Source organism: Pecten maximus, chromosome 6 (assembly GCF_902652985.1).
Source record: "Pecten maximus chromosome 6, xPecMax1.1, whole genome shotgun sequence".
NCBI lineage: Eukaryota > Metazoa > Mollusca > Bivalvia > Pectinida > Pectinidae > Pecten > Pecten maximus.
Window position 1 is genome coordinate 28,948,510 of NC_047020.1, and position 25,263 is coordinate 28,973,772.

At 36.1% G+C, this 25,263-nt stretch overlaps 2 protein-coding genes across 2 annotated transcripts in view; one reads left to right on the forward strand and one right to left on the reverse strand.

Annotated features, from left to right (window-relative positions):
* The window catches only part of LOC117329475 (short coiled-coil protein B-like), a 30,519-nt gene extending 19,029 nt beyond the window's left edge, over nucleotides 1-11,490 (reverse strand). Inside the window, exon 1 of the mRNA XM_033887430.1 lies at nucleotides 11,391-11,490. The gene's annotated coding sequence lies outside the window, so the exon portion shown is untranslated. The remainder of the gene's footprint in view (nucleotides 1-11,390) is intronic.
* LOC117329473 overlaps nucleotides 1-25,263 on the forward strand; it is a 102,979-nt gene that overhangs the window by 14,492 nt on the left and 63,224 nt on the right. The window contains 1 exon segment of the mRNA XM_033887428.1: nucleotides 20,663-20,782. Within this exon segment, the coding sequence (XP_033743319.1) occupies nucleotides 20,663-20,782 (120 nt within the window).

Here is a 25,263-nt window from a genome sequence, read left to right on the forward strand (position 1 = left end):
TAGTGGTTCTGAGGGTTGTTACATATATACAGGTAGTGGTTCTGAGGGTTGTTACATATATATATATATATACAGGTAGTGGTTCTGAGAGTTGTTACATATATACAGGTAGTGGTTCTGAGGGTTGTTATATATATATACAGGTAGTGGTTCTGAGGGTTGTTATATATATACAGGTAGTGGTTCTGAGGGTTGTTATATATATATAGGTAGTGGTTCTGAGGGTTGTTACATATATATAGTTAGTGGTTCTGAGGGTTGTTACATATATATACAGGTAGTGGTTCTGAGGGTTGTTACATATATATACAGGTAGTGGTTCTTGGGGTTGTTACATATATATATACAGGTAGTGGCTCTGAGGGTTGTTACATATATATTTATAGTGGTTCTGAGGGTTGTTACATATATATAGTTAGTGGTTCTGAGGGTTGTTACATATATATACAGGTAGTGGTTCTGAGGGTTGTTACATATATATACAGGTAGTGGTTCTTGGGGTTGTTACATATATACAGGTAGTGGTTCTGAGGGTTGTTACATATATATACAGGTAGTGGTTCTGAGGGTTGTTATATATATATACAGGTAGTGGTTCTGAGGGTTGTTATATATATACAGGTAGTGGTTCTGAGGGTTGTTACATATATACAGGTAGTGGTTCTGAGGGTTGTTACATATATATACAGGTAGTGGTTCTGAGGGTTGTTACATATATATAGGTAGTGGTTCTGAGGGTTGTTACATATATATACAGGTATGATATGGGGTTTTATTTGGGGGGGTAAGTACCATGCTGGTTCTGGGTATGACACTGTTGTATATTATGTAGTCTTGTCTTTTAAATGTTGATGATTACATAGGTTATATGAGGTTTGGGTTATTGGTGATTATTTTATATATGTGTGAGTTTTCGGGGAAGCAACTACAGTCGAATCTGTATTAACCGACCACTCAAGGGAAGTTGAAAAACGGTCTCTTAATGGAGAGTGGTCTCTTAATAGAGATGGTATCTTAAATTTAATAAATGTTCATAGGCTTTTTTGCTTCATAAATTGGCAATAATGATTTATAATATATGTGAAAAATGAACCACCACTTTGAATAAAACAAAACAATTTTTTTTTTTTTTTTTTTTGGTGTATGTTTTTTTTTTTTAATAATTATTACTGTGCTAATTTTTCATCACTATATGTATTTTTTGAAATTCTTTCAACATAGCAAAATACATCGATTTAACATGAGAAATATATTTCATTGGTTAATTAGATTACTTTCAAATTATTTATATATATTTTTTTAATTCCTGAAATCTTGGTCCGGATTTCCGCTCCGATTATTATTTACGTTCCTGCATTTCCTACTTTAAAAACGGCAACTTTTTCACTGACAAATATCTGTTTTAATGTCTCAAAAAAGATAACAAATCACGATTTAACAGTAAGTTAACTGTTTATGCATTCCTTCATTGTTATATTTCGCATGCAAATTGATATATCGTATATAAAACGTCTGAAAATCGTCAGAATTCCAGACGGTCACTTCGCCTCATCTCCCGTCCTTTTGCACGAAAAGTAAAACTACTTGGGTGTTATTAAGGCGAAAATGGTAATGTAAGGCATTTTGGAGACTTCTGGTCGCTTATTGGAGAGTTATTCTTATCACGGGAACGAACAATTGTGATCGCTGGTTGCATAAACAGAGGGTCGCTTAATAGAGTTAAAATATATAGCGAAAACGCTCGGGAGGAATTGAAATGGTCGCTTAGAACAGAGGGTTGTTAAATAGAGATGGTCGTTTGGACAGATTCGACTGTATATCACTGGGTTTGTTTATTATATATCTATATGTAAATTTTTGAGGGAAGTAGTATCACAATGGTTCACAAGGTCGTTCCAGGTGGTCTTCTGCTGTTGTCTACACCTGACAAAGATCCTTTGTTGTATAAACTGTCATAAGTTGGTTGTTAGTGAAATCTATTGATAGGTAGGTATATATGTACCTGTGGGGGACCTGACAAAGTAAACTGCCATACCTAATTTATCATGTGAACAGCTAGGAACATGAAATGGTCTCCATGTGTCTTTAAAAACACTATAAATTATATCATTTTATGGTATGCTGTTTTTATGCTGATCAGGCACTAATGGGTTATCTAGGAGCTATAATATAGACAGCAGGGTAAAGTCTTACACCATTTACACCAAAAAGATGTTTTCAGATCAGTCATTGATAAATTATATATAATAACAATTCAAAATAATTTCAAATGGATAAAAACAAAGTCAACATTATGTTTTCTGAAAAATCCCATTAATATCATTTAGGTATATTTATTTTTATTTTTTTCTGAAAAAAAACATAAATATCATTAAGGTATATTTATTGATAGGTTATTTTCAGGTAAATTAATTACAAACATGACAGCAAGTTGGATTATTTGAGATGCATTTTGTCTGATATTGATTCTCCCTATAAAGAAGCCTACAGCACTGATTGGCCAGTTGTTGTTGTCTCCGCGGTGATTGGAATTAATTTGAACCATACAGATATGCATGATACATCTGTGGTAGGATGTTGGCCGCAGTGTTTATTGTACTAGTTGGGACAGATTTATCCAGACGAATGCTGTTCCTATTGAATTTGATGAGATTTTGTTGGTATGGTTATTGATCGAAGGACATCATGGGTAACCTGGTGAAATTGCCTGGCAGGTCATCATCAGTGATAGAAATGGGCAGTACCGGTCAGTGTCATGGACAAATTGATCACACGATGATTTAATTTGATATAAATCGCATTATATATAATTACTGACCAATACTCTATTGTTTCCCTGTATAGAAGCTCCTAAGTGGCCTAGTATGGAGGTTTGACATTTTACTATAGGAATTTCTACTACAGACTAGACATGGGATTCTCTACCCAATTTGCAGCCTCTGTCACCATGCAATACCACTGATTTGGGCTGAAAACTGCTTTTCTACAAATTGGTTTGGTAGTGAATGAACATACATCAAGGGGTCTCATTATTACTGAAGCTTCATGATAATAGATGAATCTGTTCGAAAAGGAACTGGGTATTGATAATGATTGGGTCATATTATACGCCACAGTTTTAACACTTCGTCAAACAGAAACCTAGCTGTTGAATATGTGTCTTGAATATGCCAGAATAAAAGATGATGGTGTTAATTGCATTAAACAAAACCATTTTATTTCTTATATTGGCCATTAAAGACTTTGATTAAGTTTGGAATAAAAGACCATTTGATTTGATTTTGTAGGGTATAAATATTATAATCTAAGACGGTACACTTTACGTGTAGATTTGAATATCAGAATTATGGCCAATCGACTTCTATCTAGGCCTATTTGTCACACCTGACACCAGAGATCCAGCATTCTGTACATATTTTACCTGAGTATATATCCCAGGATAAATAATTTATTTACTCATGATAAGTACCAATCTTCAACTGTCAGTCTTCCATAGGATAGCCTTTGTTTAGGAAGTGTGTTCCAGTATAGGATATCTTACTATACATATATACACCTGTACCCCAATTACCTAGCTGTTCGGCAGGTGAATTAGGTGAAAACAGAGGTGTCTTTTGGCTGCCAACCTGGGGCAGACAGGTATATAGTTACCCAACAATTAATGTTTAACTTAAACAAGGCTTTAGTGAGGTCAGGCAGTAGGTATTGGGCCTTAACTCACCTGTTCATTGGCAGGGGCAAGCCCAGCAGAATTAGAATTTGCCATTTTACCTTTGGTGCAAGTTGGTTCAATGCCAGCACAGAAAGAGTGAAAGGTTTCATCTATAAATTAAAGTGGTTGGAAATTGAATGAGCCATTGCAGAGGAAGAATGAAATGGTCATTGGACTGAAATTTCATGGTTATGTATATATATATATATACCTACAACTGAGAAATAAGATGTTTCTTGGGGAGGGTGGGTCTAAGAAAGTACACAGGTATGTGAACCACTGGGAACTTGGGTGTATACATGAAGTTTGGGGACTGAAAGTACACAATGTGTAGGAGGAGGAGGGGGCCCCTGGGTGGGGACTGAAAGAAGTAAAGACATGAGAAATATGTTTCCTGAGGAGGTTACAGGTCTGAAAAAGTACATAGGTGTGTTTAACCGATGGTAACTCAAAGTGTGTACAGGAAATTTGGGGACTGAAAGCTTAAGTATACCCCTGGGTGGGGACTGAAAGAAGTAAAGAAATGAGAATTAACTGAAAGCACCTATTAAATTGTACCTACTTGGTATACCAAAGGAATTTCCTAAATTCACATTTAAAGTCAGACTAGATAAAAGTTGTATTTTATTTAGAGTACTTTGTATGAAAGCTTTCCATTCCATTGAGCTTAAAAAGCTGTATCCTGTCCCTAACAAACACGTTTAAATCACCAGTAACACCAGTAGTTTTTACTGTGGTGGTATATTGGCATGAGGAAGTGATAAATTTTGAAACGTAGTTATGATATACTGTAGTATATATATATAGGCATTAAGATTATCAATTACTATAGATAGATTAATTATGAGTCAGTTACAAATTACTATAGATAGATTAATTATGAGTCAGTTACAACTTTTACAGCCTCTACTATAATGAGCTTTACCACATTATGTATAAAGGTCTTAATTAAACCTTATGGACATGTAATTAAGCTTACTTATTAATCTGTCTGTAAATTTCTTAATTTATCTTCTTGTAATTTTTTTATTTAATCAATCTGTAAACTTTTTTATTAATATATATAGCTACCTGTAAATTTCTTAATTAATCTACCTGTAAAATTCTGAGCCAGCATTACACAACAAACATGTATATTGGCATTCCTGTGAGCTGATCGAACTATTAGATGGTTTGTCCATATCTCTAGTCAAGAGGAATTTTTACTACAGGTATTTAAATTACAAAATAATGATTTGCTTCAATTGTATTGGAGATTGCCTGTGTGCAGTGGTATTGAGGAATGTTTTTTTTTTGTAAACACCATTATATTATAACCTCGCTTGTTACCTGTATTGACAGTACAGTACATGCTTGGTTTTCTTGTGACATATTGAATGCAATTGAATGCAAAACAGGGCAAATAAGAGTTTAGTTTAAAAGGAATTTCAGGCTAGGCTACACACACTTGAAATAACTTTAAGTTGACCAAACTGTTGTAAGGTAACAGTCTCTATATAGACTTCAGTGAACCAGAAATAGCACCCGGTGCAAAATTATACCTGGTGTTCTCGTCTACACCACTTCTAACCTACTCTTGTGTCAAGGTGTTAACCGACTTACACCGGTAGTAATCATAATATAAGAACAAATTAGAGACTTTAGACAATTTGTGTGGCACGTTGTACACGCAAGTCTACGCTAACATTTGAGGGCCTTCTGTTGTCACAGTGGTGTTAATTATATCATGACTCTACTTTAAAGATAAATTGATACGAAATGAATGGACATACTGTATTCAAACACTGATTGATGATTGGATGTACTGTCTGCCAGGATGTAGAAAAAAATCTGTGTTAAATATCCATCTTGCAGGAAATAGATCCCTCAATCTGCAGTTAATTTGTCCAATACAAGTGAATATTATATGCCAGTCTTTAGGTTAGGGATAGGCAACTCTTAGGGACTATTTATTAGGAAAGAGATGGACATCAAAATTATAGCTTTAATCATATTAATCAATACCATTCTTTTCACTTCTTCCACATCGGGTCACAATGATATGATGAGTTATAGTGATGTCTAGGGCACTTTTAGGACGAACTGTCTTCTAAAACTACTTACAAACATATTATGGTACAGTTCCGTAACGGAGGGCTACTCCCTCACGCTGGTAGAACACTGACAGTATATATATGTAGTCGATGAGACGAAACCTAGCAATAGGTGGAGTAATGTAGGTAGTTAATCACTATCTAACAAATTAACAGCAGAAAATATTAATATTAGTACCGATTAGTAAAACCAACCCCTGCAAATTCCCTTTAAAACAATTCAGCTGTAATGTGGCATCTGTATATAATCATGGGTTACCCAATATGGTAGATTAGAACTTAAGGCTGTTCACTTGTAAGATTTAACTTGATGATATATATATATGTGTGTGTATATAACAGAATTAATACTATATCATTGTGGTACATAATAAGGCCTCACTGAGAGCTCTCCCACCTCTCCCAGACTGCTGCTGTCTGCTCTTTGTTCCACGTTCTCCGACCCCTTCTCTCTCTCTCTCTCTTCACTGCGTCGTCTGGTCGTCGTCTCTTCCTTTTCCCTTCTGAGGTCTTCCCACATTTATTTTGTAGTCATTTTGCTCATCTTGCCTCAAAATGTGTCCAATCATCTTCCATCTATGGCATTTTAGTCCCGACTCACAGTCTGATACCATAAGCCACCTAACTCAGAAGCTGCTGAACCACTTATGATATGCCACAACATCCCTTAAAAGGGACTTTTAATGTCGTAGAGATAAACAGTCGGAGACTACAAAATTATTATACTGACAAAAGTCTTGTAGATGATCATTATATGACATAAAGATATTAATGTAGGAAACAGTACGGTTTGGACAGAAAGTTTTTTAACCATCAAATCAACAGTACCTTGGTTAAAATAACTATAGCAGGATAAGATATGTATATGTAAAAGGAGAAAGATCATCACTATGACCTGAGTCCAGGAATCCTTGTCCTTAGAACTCTTGACAGAAGTTCTAAACAATTGAGCTACCTGGCTACAGCTGGCAATCAGTCCATTGTCAGTCCTGTTCCCTACACTCTTCGATCCTCCGTCAATAAAGTCTTATACCCTGAAGAAACACACAAGACTCTATACCACCATGAGTGCATTTAATTTGGTGCCAAAAAAGGAGAAAGAAAATGCCATGACATGAACGAGACTTTATACCACCATCTGTGAGTGCATTTAGTTGGGTGTCAAAAAGAGATAGAAAATGCAATGAAACCAGGTGGGCACACAAACTCTGGATGAGCGCTCCAACCAAACGAGCTACCTGGCCACAGCGATCATCCTAGTCCAGAAATACGCTCATATATCTGGCAGGAGCTTAAAAGCTGGTAAGCATGGTTAGGAATTAATATGATTCATTTAAAGTTTAATTACTCCTCTGACCATAAACATTATAACATGAAATGATCGTTATTGATCATTAAACCACAGAAGGGAAGTATGGTCTAAAGGTCATTGATAGTTTTCCCCAGCATAGAGATTTTAATCCTTGCCTGTGGAATCATAAAGCTTCTTGTATCTGTCTACCTGTAAACTCGTTATCTTCAGGTGAAAACGACCTAGGAAGGCCCAGGAAGGGCACATAATAGAAACAAGCCATATCCCATAGATCGATAAACCCTTTACACCCCTGGATAAAGCGGCCAGGTTTATTGGGTTTATGTAGTGGTCAGTATCGGTTACTGGTCAATACCTTATCTCTCTAGTAGCTAATATGATTTATCTGGTGACCTTGAGTGACCTACCTACAATATAGTTTATTCCTTACTGTATCTGGTATCCAGCTGTCAAAATCTACAGGCAGTCTAAAAGAGTTTTTATATCTCACTAAGTCATACTAGACGTTACTTTAAATATCTACACATATACATGTATGTATGTACGAGTATGGTACATTCAGAGAATATGGTAAAATATTCTGTTCTTCCTATACAAGTCCTAGGAGATCTTCAAATAAATATTGTTTAAATGTTTGCCTTTCAGATTTACAGGTGAAATTTGATGCATTGCTTGATTGTGATTGTCTTTTTTCATTGATTTTTGGCACTAATTTTTCCAGTGCTATTTGGCACTAATTTTTTCAGTGCTATTTGGCACTAATTTTTTCAGTGCTATTTGGAACTATTTTTTTCAGTGCTATTTGGAACTAAATGAGATGTGAAGGAGGTGTAAATACAAACTAGACCTATTGATAAGTACAGGAAAAGGTATTTCTGTCATTTTACCCCACAGGTATCGAATGTGGGACTTCAGAGTATTCAAACTAGGCAAACGAACCATTTAACACGATGACAACCACACAGACACACTCCTTTTTGCTTTATAACAGTGCTATAGTGTAGCATAACTTTTTTCTCCCCCACATTTTCTGTGGTATGATATTGCAGAAAAAACTAGGGGTCTGTTCCATATTCAGGTCACACCTACCCATAATTTGTTTCACTTCATGGCATTTTTGCATTATTAATAAACCCGTCAGTGCTACAATGTAGGTATCCCAGGCCTAAAGCTTGATCAGCTTAACCAGGCATTGCTCAAGGAAGTGTTCAGATCAATATCATTGAAAATCAGTTGTGATTTCTCCCTTAGACAATGATTTTGTATCTGTATTACAGTTTAATATCAGTTATGAATTTAAATAATTTAGAATTTTACATAAAATTTTAGTATACATATGAATGAGTTGACAAAGGGTGACTATAGCTACCCTGGCGGAATGGGATTGTCAACTGTTGAGTGACTTTTATGAACAGAAGATATCTTAGTTGTGTGTATTGATCAGGATGTGTAAAGCATAGTGTTTGTCTTATAAAATGTCATAATCTTTTGGATGAACATCAATGGTTTGGATAAAAATCGATATAATCTGGATCAATATGGAAGACAAAAAAATGCAAGTAAATTTGACAAATGTGAGAAAAAAATGATGATATATCCTGTATGTGTATTGGAGACACCAGGCATTGGCCAGGTATATACATATAGTCCCATAGAGTTCAGATACTTAGAAATCCAGCATATCTATAGAGTTCAAGAGGTACCAGGTTCGAGTCTCAGTTAGGCCTTTATAGTGTTGTATTTTCCCATTTTTTGCTCCATCTAAATATATGTATACCCAAGTACGCTGCAGAAGGACTGTTTACAGGTTTTTTTTATGTCTTTGGGATGACAAGTTTTGTTACATACGGGAGAAATGTAAATATAACTGGACTGAGAGATCATTTACCATTAGATCTGGTAGGATGCTGTATCAAGCATCTAGAATTTTAACATCACAGGTTTGGTTCCGATGTAGTCCTGTATCCCTTTAGTATATAAACATTGTCACTATTTCACCAAGGTTTTTCATTATCTTTTTGCTATTCAATAAGTTCCCTTTTAAGATACTGTAAAATAAAAGGTTCTATACTTAGAATGAAAGCTGAGATAATGGTAGGGGTACTTTAGCCTGTAAACAACAGTCTGGCGTGAAGAATTGTGTGAAGACTATCATGGATGGCTGGATATTATTGGTATACACAATGTATATTAGATAAGATGTGAGGTATTGTTGACAAGGGTGTACCCGACTGGAAATCCTGGTGTGTTTCTCCCACAACAGTCATTCTGTTCTCATTAAAGTAAATACCATTGTTGTAAATGTTTAATGTGTTACAGTTTAGTCCAGTCAGCCAACCAAGGAACAAAATTGTCTTATTTATTAATTATGTACATATAGTATAATTACATACAAAATATAACTTCACTGTGTGAGACAAGCTGTTAAATGTAGTTAAGGTAAAGTCAGTTCTTGTGAGATTCAATGTAAATAAATACAAAGTATGCATAAAAATGGTGAGCCCAACACGATGATTCAAAATGGTCCGATTTATTGGAGAGTGTTGTTGACAATTTTCAGCTATAGGGTTTGGTTTGGTTTGTTTTTGTTTAACGTCCTATTAACAGCCAGTGTCATTTAAGGACGTGCCAGGTTTTTTGGAGGTGGAGGAAAGCCGGAGTACCCGGAGAAAAACCACCGACCTACGGTCAGCACCTGGCAACTACCCTACGTAGGTTTCAAACTCGCAACCCAGTGGTGGATGGCTAGTGTTAAAGTGTCGGGACACCTTAACCACTCGGCCACCGAGGGTAGTTATCAGAACCGTTCTGATGACGACTACCCTATATACGCCATTCAGGGATGTAAATCTGTGCATGCAGGGTTGATTCACATTATATTTTTAGATGTTTATTACATACTTTACTTACGCATTGTTGATGTAATTGCACGAGCAGATTTGACGGAAATTCAAGGAAGATATAACCAATAGGGGATTATGAAGTTTAATTTCATAGATTATTGTATATATTTATAAACAAATCATATAGAGGCTTTCATGTGACACTGGTAACAGTAATTATCCATGCATATGTTAAATGCTGAATGTTATTATTACCAACATTATTGGCCTCGTAGGTCAGAATGGATGCCATATGCAAGAGTGTGTCTGTGATCTGAATAATGAAAATTATCAGAGGCTGTATTCTCTGTGCTTTCTCATGATTTGTTTTTATAGTAAGCTATCTTCCTTGTCCAATATGTCTTCTTCCTGAATTGTACACATACTGCTGTAGTACTACAAGAGTTGCATTCCCTGGTGCAGACAAGTTGTGAGGAAGGGACATAACTGTGTCAGCTTTGTTTTGTTAGGGTGGTCAGAGTTATGTCCCTTGCACTGTCAGGCCAAAAGCTTAGGAGCAATTACTGCTAGCTCTTCATTGTAAATCTGATCTCTGCTGGAGTTTAGACTGGCATAGCAATGATACTACATTCATTTGATTGACATAAATTTAATGCATGCAATTCTTACATATATATTTTTTAAATACATGTATACGATTGTATTATGTTAAACTATAAAATATATTCAGCATTCTTTACATTTACAGTTACAGAGTTCCCCCAACACTTGGAATCAATATATATAACACTCATGCATGTATATTTAGAAAAAGTAAATTCCCTATCTAGTAATCAGCTAGTTTTCCCCCATCACATTCATGTAAAAAGGAAAATAGCAATTCCTGTTAATTTAACACCACCACTTATAATTAGTGATGCTACAATCACCAAAATCTAAATCACATGCATTCATGGTGCTATAGATGAAGTGGAATTGTTAGTAGCATCATGAAAGCTGCAACCAGGGTAATACGTATCTGTATTTATCCTGTAATAAACCCAGCTTAAACATTTCAGTTTTTATCCTGTAATAATCCCAGTTTAATTATGGTCCAATACATCAACTTTGAGGCAAGGTATGCACGATGGAAAATATTGCAATCCAGCTTATTGAAATAAGTTGCAATGAAGTGACATTTGAACCAAACTGCTATAGAAATGGATGGGCTTATATGACAGGTGACATTTGGAACATGAACACTGTTTGTAACTTTAATAGGGCTCTACAGGATGTACTTCTGTAGTGGTGTGTATATATATATATATATATAGCATGTTACAGGAACATTTTTGTAATAAGATAGCTATAGGTATATTTGGAGTTAGGCGATTGTATTGTAAAAAATTGTAAAAATGTTGATTATTTATAAATACACATATATACTGTACCTGGTTTCATGTGCTGATTTCACCCATGTTTTCTGCTTAAGAAATCAGATATTTGTCGGCTGGTCATCCATTCTGCATTGTTCCTGTGATAGTCCATACAGAAATCTGTCCATTTACACTGTCCATACAGGAATCTGTCCATTTACACTGTCCAGCAGCTGTCTTTGACAAATGGATATCCTACTCCAGGAATTAGTGTCCATATATACAGAATCTTTCCTAACAATACTGCATCTGACTGGTTAACAGTGTGGCTATTATAACACCAGGGTTGTCAAGGATACTTGTATCCCTGAAAGTACTAGTACTCAGAGGAACTTGCAATCCTAACACAACACACCTGTATTTTTTAACACAGTACCTATACCCAATGACTGTATCCAGGTGGTACTGCTGTCACAGCACCACAGGTGGTACCATGTTCCCAGACTAACTCCAAAGACTGTACACACCAGCTATTTGTGGAGGGGAGAAGTTACAGTCGGTGGAGTAAGCAGGCTGTAGAGTGGCTGGTACCATAGTGATGGTATACCATATGCATCGAGTGGGGAGAGAGATCTTCAGTCGTCAGTACCTCACTACCACTCGGTCCAGGCTATACGTAATATAGTTCCTGCGACCAGGGAGGCTCCTACACTATGGAACTTAAGTCAACTTACGAGTTTCTGAAAATTCCTTTCTGAAAAGTTTTGTGTGAACTTTTCGATGGGGAATGCTAGCTCTAGGAATTTAGGGACATGTGCCTGTATATCTCCTAGCAGACGAAAAGCTCACCCTAAACACTATCATATTGACAAGTTCAGGTAAGCTGTTATCACTATCAGATTGACAACCTCAGGTAAGCTATTTTATCACTTTTACATTGACAAGTTCAGGTTCAGGTAAGCTTTATTATCACTATCAGATTGACAAGTTCAGGTAAACTATTATCACTATCAGATTGACAAGTTCAGGTAAACTATTATCACTATCAAATTGACAATTCAGGTTAATTTGAAATTTAAAATGAGGTTAGCTGAACCTTGTACACATACACAAGATGTAAAGTTCTGTCAGCAGGTAATGCCACCATTTGTGGTCACCAAATACCCCTGGGTATTCACATATCTTAGCAGGTATTGTTAAAAGTAGATAGCTGCAATTTGAAAAAAAATATGGCTTTCAGTTAATTATCTAAATTTTTGGTTGCCATGTAAATGATATATCCTGTCTATGCTATATTCTGGCATGTCTTATGATTGGTTTGTACTATATATACTCTGTGGTAGAACTCTTACAGGTGTATATGTAGGAGTTACCTGGCAGGTTAATGGAACCACCTACATGCTTCCTTCTAGGTATACAATATAGGTTCACATGGGAGCACATTAGTCTAAGGTAGTCTATGATACCTGTTTAATAATGAAAGTAAATTCATACAAACTTTTGAAACTAATATTCACTGTTTTAATACTTATAGATTTTATTTTTGAATTTCAAAGAGGTTTCCAAATAAAATATCAGAAGGCACAATTTTAAGAACTGCAAAAGATGGTCAATTTATATTATTAGACAAGTTAATATAGATACAGGGTGTTCAGTGTAGAGAAGTCTGTAAACCCAGGATGGTCATTATGGAGAAATCTGTACACACAGGTCAGTCAGTATACAGAGGTCTGTACACACAGGTCAGTATACAGAAGTCTGTACACAGGACGGTCAGTATACAGAGGTCTGTATACACAGGTCAGTCAGTATACAGAAGTCTGTACATACAGGTCAGTCAGTATACACAGGTCTGTATACACAGGTCAGTCAGTATACAGAGGTCTGTATACACAGGTCAGTCAGTATACAGAAGTCTGTACACACAGGACAGTCAGTATACAGAGGTCTGTACACACAGGACAGTCAGTATACACAGGTCTGTACACACAGGACAGTCAGTATACAGAGGTCTGTATACACAGGACAGTCAGTATACAGAAGTCTGTATACACAGGTCAGTCAGTATACAGAAGTCTGTATACACAGGGCAGTCAGTATACAGAAGTCTCTATACACAGGTCAGTCAGTATACAGAAGTCTGTACACACAGGTCAGTCAGTATACAGAAGTCTGTACACACAGGTTAGTCAGTATACAGAAGTCTGTACACACAGGTCAGTCAGTATACAGAGGTCTGTATACACAGGTCAGTCAGTAAACAGAAGTCTGTATACACAGGTCAGTCAGTATACAGAGGTCTGTACACACAGGACAGTCAGTATACAGAGGTCTGTACACACAGGTCAGTCAGTATACAGAAGTCTGTATACACAGGTCAGTCAGTATACAGACCTCTGTATACACAGGTCAGTCAGTATATAGAAGTCTGTACACAGGTCAGTCAGTATACAGATGTCTGTACACACAGGACAGTCAGTATACAGAAGTCTGTACACACAGGACAGTCAGTATACAGAAGTCTGTATACACAGGTCAGTCAGTATACAGAAGTCTGTATACACAGGTCAGTCAGTATGCAGAGGTCTGTACACACAGGACAGTCAGTATACAGAGGTCTGTACACACAGGACAGTCAGTATACAGAAGTCTGTATACACAGGTCAGTCAGTATACAGAAGTCTGTATACACAGGTCAGTCAGTATACAGAAGTTTGTACACACAGGTCAGTCAGTATACAGAGGTCTGTACACACAGGTCAGTCAGTATACAGAAGTCTGTACACACAGGTCGGTCAGTATACAGAAGTCTGTACACAGGTCAGTCAGTATACAGATGTCTGTACACACAGGACAGTCAGTATACAGAAGTCTGTACACACAGGACAGTCAGTATACAGAAGTCTGTACACACAGGACAGTCAGTATACAGAAGTCTGTATACACAGGTCAGTCAGTATACAGAAGTCTGTATACACAGGTCAGTCAGTATACAGAGGTCTGTACACACAGGACAGTCAGTATACAGAGGTCTGTACACACAGGTCAGTCAGTATACAGAGGTCTGTACACACAGGTCAGTCAGTATACAGAAGTCTGTATACACAGGTCAGTCAGTATACAGAAGTCTGTACACACAGGTCGGTCAGTATACAGAGGTCTGTATACACAGGTCGGTCAGTATACATAAGTCTGTACACACAGGACAGTCAGTATACAGAAGTCTGTATACACAGGTCAGTCAGTATACAGAAGTCTGTATACACAGAACAGTCAGTATACAGAGGTCTGTACACACAGGACAGTCAGTATACAGAGGTCTGTATACACAGGACAGTCAGTATACAGAAGTCTGTATACACAGGTCAGTCAGTATACAGAAGTCTGTACACACAGGTCAGTCAGTATACAGAGGTCTGTATACACAGGTCAGTCAGTATACAGACCTCTGTATACACAGGTCAGTCAGTATATAGAAGTCTGTATACACAGGTCAGTCAGTATACAGAAGTCTGTATACACAGGTCAGTCAGTATACAGAAGTCTGTATACACAGGACAGTCAGTATGCAGAAGTCTGTATACACAGGTCAGTCAGTATACAGAGGTCTGTACACACGGGACAGTCAGTATACAGAGGTCTGTACACACGGGACAGTCAGTATACACAGGTCTGTATACACAGGTCAGTCAGAGATATAGATAGCTATATAGGTAAACACAGGTTTATCCATTATGATTAAGGAAGGTGTAAAATTTTACATCTGTATTAGACATAGAAGTGATGTGAGGTCCAAGTTAGCTGTGGGTTGTCACCTGTTATTAGTACTAGGGAAATTGTAAAATCTGGGCCTAGCTGTGTGGGGCAGTAAGGGATTAGTTAACTAAGGGGTAAACTTCCCTGTATATAAACAGTCTATTAGCTAAAGTTGATATCATACCTGGTTTAGCTACAGCTGCTGTGCAGTATGATATACCAACTTATAAAACTGATAAGACAATTTTTACATACGGGCTGGCTACTACAGCTAGATCGCTAGGCCGATACCCACAGAGTGGAGGTAGGCTTGTAAGCTTCTGTTACTCACCAGTGCAGGGTATCTAAGGTTTGATATTTCTATTATGTCAAGAATTTAGGAGTAAAAAAAATAATGTCGATATTAAAATTGGTTTATGTAAAATATGACAATAGGACTAGTACTTTCTACAGCCAGCAATACATGCTGAGCCATCGCTGTAGTTTTGTATCAACTTGAATGTGTACAGCTTCTGTTTGGACAAATATCTTCATAACATTTAAATGGGAAATGTAAAAAATAGATATAAAAAGACAATGAAGCCATAAAAATGAAATTACTGCCTTCGGAACTGCAGCTCTGCCATTAGGTGGCAACTGTGCTGATCACGGCATGTTCCTGTCGATATTGAAAGGTCGAACCCGACTGGTAAATAAAGACAAATGATATGTGGCTAGGAACTAATCAAAACAGACTAGCACAGTACTGCAACATCTAGTTTGGAGAATTCTCGATCTGTAGTAGCTGTTATAGAGTGGAAGGAATTCTATCGAGTGTTAGGATATATATCTATCAATATATTATAAACAACTTTGATGTATATACCAGTGTTTGTTAGATGTCACTTGGTATTGATTACTGTATAAAACTAATTTGATAATCAACATTCATGTGTCAAAACACACTGAAATATAGGATGCATGGGTGTGAAATATTGAAAGCTGAATGAAAGAGCAAAGCTCAGCTGCCTTTGTTACTATATAATTGTTTTAGTAAAACATTATTAAAGCCCAATATATATATGTACAGCTGATGATTATACACTATGTATAGTTATCAAATTGATACAAATGAATTTTAATGGAACCCAGGAAAATTAACAAAAGCAAAATTCTATGAAATTACCTGCAATTACAAAATTACAAGTCCAAAATGTCTTTAACTTTTACCGGGTGACATGCATGTCTTGCACCTAGGATGGTATTAGCATTGGGAACTGGTATTTTTGATGTCTTACAGAATTTTGACATATCACGATTTGTGAGATATTACATGGTGTTTTACATGGTAAAAGTGACAATGTAAAATGTCATTTTGATTTATGTTATGTCTAATAAATTAAAGGTACCCCAGTATTTATACAACAAGATATTACCAAAGATGCATAGACTATATAGTGGAACTTCGTTAACTGTATAACGAATCCATGGGTCGTGTGATGTTATGAGGGAGCAATAAAAGGCCATTTCATTATCAGTCTATCATATTTCATTCTGAATTCTTCAACAATAATGATTCAATTTGAACCAGGATATTTCATATTTGGTGACACGTAAACTTCTGTTTTACCAATATCAAGATATGAAATTGTTGTTGAGTAGATATTCTCCAAACTACTTATTGAATATTTCTTTTTTCTGTCTGCTAGTATACATTTTTTAGGATTAAAAAGAGCTGGTCAAAATTTGAGTGTTTGGCTCAATTTCTGTCAAGTCTGAAGTACGAGTTCATTCACCTCGTTTAATGTGAAACTGTTTTAGAGAGAAGATACATAAATCGTAAGGCAGTATAGTAGTATATTGATAGCACGTTACATATATAGCTATCACTTCATAGGGACCTTAACAGGAATGTGTGCTTACTAATCCCTCTGGAGAATTGTCTAATGTCTTGTTCCGTGGAGGAGTGTTGTACACTTAAAACTTGGTATTGCTATAAATCAGATGAAAACATTGCTATCGACTCCACCAATCAAAGCTTGTTGGGTTCAGATCGACTTGGCAACACTGTGTCATTGATACATGTCCAATCCTCGCCACCAAGTCCCTGTATCTGCCTCGAAATCAGGTCCACAGAGAGGGTTTGAAAGAAAAGCCACAAATTGATTTCTTGTCATAGAGTAAAGATTTCCTATCACCCTCCTTCAGAGATGCTTTCTGAGGGATAAGTCCGCTGCTCATTTAGGGTTCAAAAGCACAGCCCCCAGGGGCAGAAATGTTACCATGGTAACATGTTAAGATACACTTTGACATAAATATTAGGCTAGAGAACATCATTGTAAATGAAATTGAATATTGGTCATATCTTATTAAAACTATATTAAGTAATTTAGCTTATTTTTTAAAGCCATTCCAATGGTTTGACAAATATTTTGTGTCCAGGTCTAATATTCATATACATATATATATACCATTGTCTGAAATTGTCAGATTTTGGGTTTTTGTCCTGCAAACAATTATAGAAGTAGAACTTTAGTCATTGTGCCAGAGAAATAAAATGGTATTGAAATACCATTAGATTTTGTGGGATTTGGCACATTGAATGGGAAAACTGTCAGTTTTTGTGTAGTTTGGCTTCTGAATGGATTTGAGCGAAGAACCATCATTATCTGTTGTTTAATTGCAACATTTGAATGATTTTAAGAACAGACCATCCTGACAGTCGATAAGATACACCAGTATGAGCTGCAAAGATAGATTTGGCACAAACTTCACAATTCTTGTGTAGTCAAACTGTTAGTATATACACACGAAATATGAAATTGTCCCTAATGGCATAACATTGGAGAGGAATTCGTACTACAAAACAGATTAATCTTCAAATAATTTGAGGTTGAAAATATCAGAAGTGGATGGTAGGGGTGAAGATGGAGAGATCGGATCACGTATGGGAGGATATATTGGTATATAATTATATAAACATATAAATATAGTCGTACACAGGAACTGCAGTCCTTTATTCCCTAGCACTAACAGTGTGGTGAGGGTGCTGGAGATCTGCACTAGTTCCTGTGATAAGGGAGACAGGTAGTGTCTGGGCCTCCACAAATCGTTACCCACTCTTTGTTACAGAGTTGAAGATCAGGAACAGATACCCTATGTAGAGGGTGGAGGATGGCAATATTGGTGTGGCATCCTTAACCAATTGTTTTAACCACATAATCCCATCAGAGGGCATTCCATAATTCTATTTTCTGTATATAAAACTTTTAACATATATATTTTCATTTCCTTTTAAGATTGAAGTTGATAAAATGTTGTAATCCTAAATTTTGATCACAATTAGACAAAAGCATCAATCTGACAAGGCTGACCAGATGAACATCCATGTTGGGGGAATTTTTACTGGAATTTCATAACACCATTATCTCAACATCACAGACGCAATGTTCTCATAAAAGTTCATGTTAGTTTTCATTTACAATAATGACTAGCTTTAGACATTGATCTTGGGTCTACTTCATACAGGTGCTTGCTAATTGATAGGAACTTAACTGATCCTTCAAACCCTCTGTTAACTCCGATTATGTGAAGTAAAAATAGTTGGCAGTTGTTTATGCCCTAATTTTTACCACATGTATTTTCTACAACTTGCACATTTTTTTCAGTAAAGTTGCTGAACATTCAACAGATGTATGATAAGATTTCTTTCTTGTTTGTTGAAATAAATAATTGTGATAAACGTTAAGTCTATAATGCTTTTATATCCCACATTCGTGAGATGGTGAACTTTTCAAATTGCATAGTGTCTATGGTTCAAGATCTGATCAGTCCATCTGTCCTTTGTTATAATTTCTCAAGAAGGCTTCAGTGGATCTTTAAAAAGGTTCAATGTATGTTTTTTCCCTTGGTTTATATTGTGCATGGTTTTTGAGGCTGCTTGGATTCTCAGAAGCCAACAGGTGGCCATCTTGGATGATGAAATTAAAGTTGAAGTTAAATATTATTGCAGTTCCTCTAGAAGTTTTGGATGGATCTTATATGTCACTTCCCTAAATCCTTTCAAGTAGAAGTAATTTTGGAAATATTTCCATGTTCTCAGTAGAATTATATGTACTCTGATTCCAAATTTTCATTTCTCACCTTACAGTCACATCAAATTCACTTTTCACTCAAGATAAGCAGCTGGATGGTATCAACAGTTTCATTTGTGATTGAGTGACCTTGGTGGTTTTTTCCAGTTGATACTTTAATTATATTTAAACAATAATTAAGACGGAGAACTTGGTGGTGGTTTTTTCTTGGGGCATTTACGGTATCAACATGTTGAATGCTAGCTGTATATGTAGTCTATCAGTATTCGGCCATCGTCCTGGTAAACAGGAGAAATACTTGGACACAACTCTGTATCCATAATTTGTGAATAAAACATTCTGACCAGCATCAACAATGGGGTCAGATTCAGAATTCTGTGGCCCGATAGAGTGTGCCGGAGAGTATTGATGAAATTTGTCCACACAGAAACAATCAAAGACCTCTGATTGGCACAGGAGATATCTGTAATGATTTGCGATAGACAATTCCACATTTTGGAGAGAAGTGACAATCCTGTATTCATATTAATTGTAAATCTCTAATTGCTATACATTGTGTAGCCATTGTAGATAAACTTATTTAGTGTTTCCCATTACTGAACCACCATACAATATGTTATATATTAGTGTAGATTCTATAGAACTATTAAGATTGAAGTAAGCTTAACTATAGGGAGATTTCAGGCCTCTAATCTGGACATGGGAAGTTTGTGGTGTGATAGGGTAAAGGTTTCTGTCAAAACAGACTAAATTAAAATTAAATAGCGGATCTCCAGATTTACAAGAGCTGAAAGTATACTCGTTTACTTTATACTTTAGATATACCGATATTCTTTAAAACTGAAAAGTTTTCCACTGGTTTACTATTTCGGAATTTTTGAAAGGAAATCTTTTTGAAAACAGACAAATGGGGGTGGTTATCCCCCCCCCCCACCTTCATTTTAGAAGTCCTCCAACCATACTTTTTTACTTAACTTTAACCCTGGGGGAGGGCGCTTATTTTGGGATGAATATATATGGTGCTAAACTTTTACACTAGGAGAGCTCGAGGGGGCTTATTTGAGGATAAATATGGTACTAAACCTTTACACCAGAGGAGGGGGCTTATTTGGGGATGAATATGGTATGGAATCAAAATCATATGCTGCCCAATATGACTATTAGAAGCAGTAAAAGAAAGGTTTTTTATATATTCAATATTGTTCAACAGCTAATATAACATGGACATTTACTAACATGGATCAATTAGGTAAAGGAATCTTTTATGAAAAAATAAACACTTCATAAGTTATTAACACATTACAGTGATATTATTTGTAATCTGATATTGGATTCTTGAGATACTCAGTGATATTAGGTTCATGGCACTATTTGAAGTAATCTCAATTTGCAGGGGTACAGTTATATTACAGGTCCTGAAGATATCTTCAATGGAACCAGTTGAAAAATATGTAAAATATAGCTGATGACAAATACTCATTAATCATGATTTTATGTGAATATTATGATTTATTGCAGTCATGGTAACCAAGTGTCATCATGGGTACCACCCCCAGACAACTGGGACCCTGGAGCTCTGGGACTTCCCTATGGCTGGGAATGTGCTACGGACAAAAACAACAAGCCATACTACATCAAGTACGTCACATTTTCTCCTTTACAGATTCAGAAGGAAGTATTAATAGCTTGACGATTTTAGCTCCATCTTTCTTAAAGTTTCATGATGGAAATTGTGCATGTGTTAATTACGACAATTACTAAACCTCCTAATTTTAACCAACAAATACATTAAAACAGAATAGTTTGAGTTGTTCCTCCTGGTTGACTATAATTAGGATATTTCAGTTTATGAATAATAGATGAGTTTTACTGAAAACTCATGCAGAAAATAAGGGTTGAAAATCATGTCTGTTCTCCAAAATAAGAAGTTGTTGTTTTTGGCAAGCAAGCATGAAGACACATGATATATGTCATACAGTCTGTAATTCACAATTTTGTTCACAATTTCACTATTTTTAGCAGGGGCCAGTAGGGGACATGTATTGCTTTATCATAGGTTTCCTCCATCCGTCTGTCTGTTGTCTGTCCGTCTGTCTGTCTGTCCACTCAGTTTATTTAGGTATATATGTTTGTGAAAATTGGTATGTAACTTCATTATGAGTATAGCAACAGATCAACTTCGAGTTTCACAATTTCACTATTTTTAGCAGGGGTCGGTAGAGGACATGTATTGCTTTAGCAATACTCAGCATGTTTGTTTTATATACATCAATATCTATTTACATGTATACAGGATAAGTAACATCTTCTATATATACATACACAATGGCTGTGATACTGCAGTCTGTGTAGCAGTTCACTAGATTCTTAAATTTAACCATGGAAGTGGCCTTCAATATTTTAGCATATGGTTGTAAATATATATATAATGACTACATAATAATGTCATAAGAATGTCTTCATGTCGACTTGCTGTCATGAAAATAGGGTCATATGATATTGTTGCCATGACAACATGGATCCATGACAAGATTTAAAGCTGACCACAAAGCATTATGGGTATATAGTAGCTCACCAGCTCATGGTTAGAAGGAAGTGTGAATCTGTTGCTTCTAATTCTCTACAGGACCGGTGAGGTGAGCAAACCGACCTGACAGGGACACCAATTTCAGACTCATCACTTCAACATTCTTTTTAAAATGTCAAGTTTTCCTTATTATTTCCAAGCAATGTTATAGAGACATCTTGGATCAATAACAAGGTTAAGGAAGCTATTAGAAGTTCCAGTATTACATGGCTTGCTTGAAATGGGACAATTTAACCCGCTCTGACAGCTTCCCCTCGGATTCTGGTCCAAGGATTTCACGGCTGTTAGCAGGAATAGTCTAAGTTTGTGAGAAGGGCGATAAGGTTAACACAAGCAGTCGCTACCATAGTTACATATCAGAACAATTACACAACAGAAATTCAAATCTAGAATAAAGTTATATGTGTGACTGCAACACTGGTATTTGAGGATTTCTGTAGAAATGAAGACCTATAGTTATCTAACGATTACAATATGACTACTCATACTTAATACAGGGTATACTTCCTGTAGCCTTATATCAATTATACAGAGAACAGAACACATCATGTTAATATACTTGTATAATTGTCCTCAAAATTTTAGTTCAATACTTCAGTTTTAAAATCAGGGTTTTTTCCTGTCATTGAAAGCTCCTTGTTAAAAAAATTGTATTGTAGATGCTAAATTTCTCACAAAATCAATAAAGCAAACCTTCATTTATAATTTTTTTAACAGAAAATGGTGAAATGAAATCTGATAGTCTAGTCCAAAGCATAGAAAACAAGGGATATATGATGTTCAGTTAGACTGGCCACCTGTCTCTAGAATATTAAAATTATAAATGAAATTGAGGTTCATGATTTCGGTCTTGAGTATATGTCTGAATCCTAAGTTTCAAACTAAAGGGCAGATAATCTAGTATTAGAACTTATTGGAGCAATTCTGTCAACAAAAATCTAACGGGCTGGTGGGCATGGCCAGTCTAATGTTCAGGCTGTAGGTGCAATTGTGATTCAGGCATAGTTTTATTGAATTGACATGAAGACATAATCCGTGATGATGGCCCATTTGGTAAAGGTCAGCCTCTTAAATCAAGGTATTATTCCAAATGCATGTCACACTTGGAGTGGTGGTGTGAATCAAAAGACTTCCTGCAGACTGATCATAAGGGAACGTTTATAGTCTGATATACACTGGTGGTGTGGACCAAAAGACTTCCTGCAGACTGATCATAAGGGAACCTTTATAGTCTGATATACACCAGTCTGTTCCAGTAAGCTTGGCTGACCCTGCAATATTCTGGTACCATATATAGCTATATAGGCAGGACCAGGACTTACTAAGAAGCAGGATAAAAGCCTCTTGTCATCTTATTACAGTCCATGCCATATGGCAGTGAAATAGGAAACTTTAAATATGTAACTTTATTTTGGCCAAGGTGAAGGTCACTGTTAATATAAAATGTTTTTATGCCCTGCCATGAAATGGGGGGGGGGGGGGGGGGGGGGGGGGGGCATATTATAGTGTTACCCTTATCCGTCTGGTCCTGTCCTGATACAATGTAACGATGCGATTCCCACCAAACTGTGTCTCGGAATGTCAAGTGGAAGCAGGGGCATTCATGTCTTACAGACATTTTCTAGTCTTTTCTTGTTTTGTCAAATATTTCGAATATTGTAAACCAATAATTTTCACATATTTTCCAGGCAATGAAATTTCGCGAAAATTAATGGCTGTGAAATAGTTTTAATCACAGGTACAGTAGGCCTTTGATGACTTTAAATTGCAAAATCAAATCACCGTGAAAAAGTTGTTAGGCATGAAAATACGAAAATAAGTTAATAGTTTATTTTAACACAACCAGCGAATGCAAAAAATAAATTTGATGTTAAAATAAAAAAAAAAAAATTCCAGTATTTTCAGAAATTTCATGAATTAAGACCTAGAGTATACTCACAAATCAATGATATGGATTATAGCCACCTCCTCGTGGAAATTAATTAATTGATAAGGTCAGAAGATCACCACATGTTTACAAGGTATTTCTTGGTTTAATGATACATCTGTGTATCAGGGACATTGTCCAGCAACCATGGAATAGCTCAGCTGCATTAACCTATACCTAGCTATATTGACAGACACCTTGGGTTACACAGGAGTGTTAGCCACGTTACTATGGCAACAGGTTGTAATGGAAACCTAGACATCTATATAACTAATTACCCAGTGTAATTACAATAAGTAAACAAAGTTGTTTGTCGACTTAGAGAACATTCAAGGTCATGGAGCGGACATGAGGGATGAGGAGATTATCGGACATGAGGGATGAGGAGATTATCGACTCCTGTTAACACCCTCATAGACTTTTGATGCATTGAAAATAAAAAAAGCCACTTATTTTTAGAAAGTCTACTCAAATTGTGCAAAAGTATAAGCTATAGCCTGTCAACATTGTTCACATCCTCATAAGACAATCCAGCAGGCTGAGCCAGTAGAACTTCCTGTCGTAGTCCATCAACATTGTTCACATCCTCATTAGATCCAGCAGTCTGAGACATTTAAGTTGAAGTTCACATCCTCATAATAAGATCCAGCAGTCTCCTCACATCAATAATCAACAAGATGATGATGGTTAATGCTTCCTGTAGTGGCCTGTCAACATTGTTCATGTTCTCTTAACAGTCTAAGGACTGACAACGAAGGTCACAGGGGTCAAAGATGTTAAAAAAACATTTTTGTGAAAAAAACTTTTGAGTAACCATGAATCACAGCAGCTTTGATGAAGAGCTACCAATTTGCTAAAATAAAGGGTGTATATGGGATTTACATTAGTTATCTAAATCAACTTTAAAAGTCACATGAACAAAGTCTTCTGATAGAATCTATTAAGTCATATTCAAAGCATACAAATGAGAAATGCAGACCTCTTGTATTAATTTCATGAATGCTTCTATGGATGATGCATTTGAAAGCAGAAGTGGTATACTGTACTAGTTAGTATAGATATTTATATATTGTAAATGTATTTTAATACTGACTTCAAGTTGAATAGGACTGTTACAAAATCATTGTGCAAGTCTGAAATAACTGTCAGGACAGAATTTTAAAATAAGAAATACTTAGTACGAATGGGGTCTGGAATTAGTTTTCATGATCACCAAATTCACTGCAATATCATTGAAATAAGACAGCCTACATATATATCTGAAGAAGAAATATGTCTGTAAAAGCCTAAAGCTAGCTGTCCAACTTTAATGGACTTGCATGTCCAAGTAACACTGCACTATACGGAGTTGTGATTTTATCAACAAACACTCGACTATTAAACAGATGCTGGTTGGCCAAACATTTATCAGGCATAAAAATTTCCGACTGGCAATTCAAGCGTCTGTTAAAAGTATCTTTCCACATGTAACATGGCCACGTCTTTCAGCCGATATTGTCTTTATCCACCCCGCTGACGTGCCATGAGCTGTCATTATCTTAACCACAAATGTTTATACTTCAGGACTTCACATGCTATTTCTGTCTGTTTCTAAGATTGCTCCAT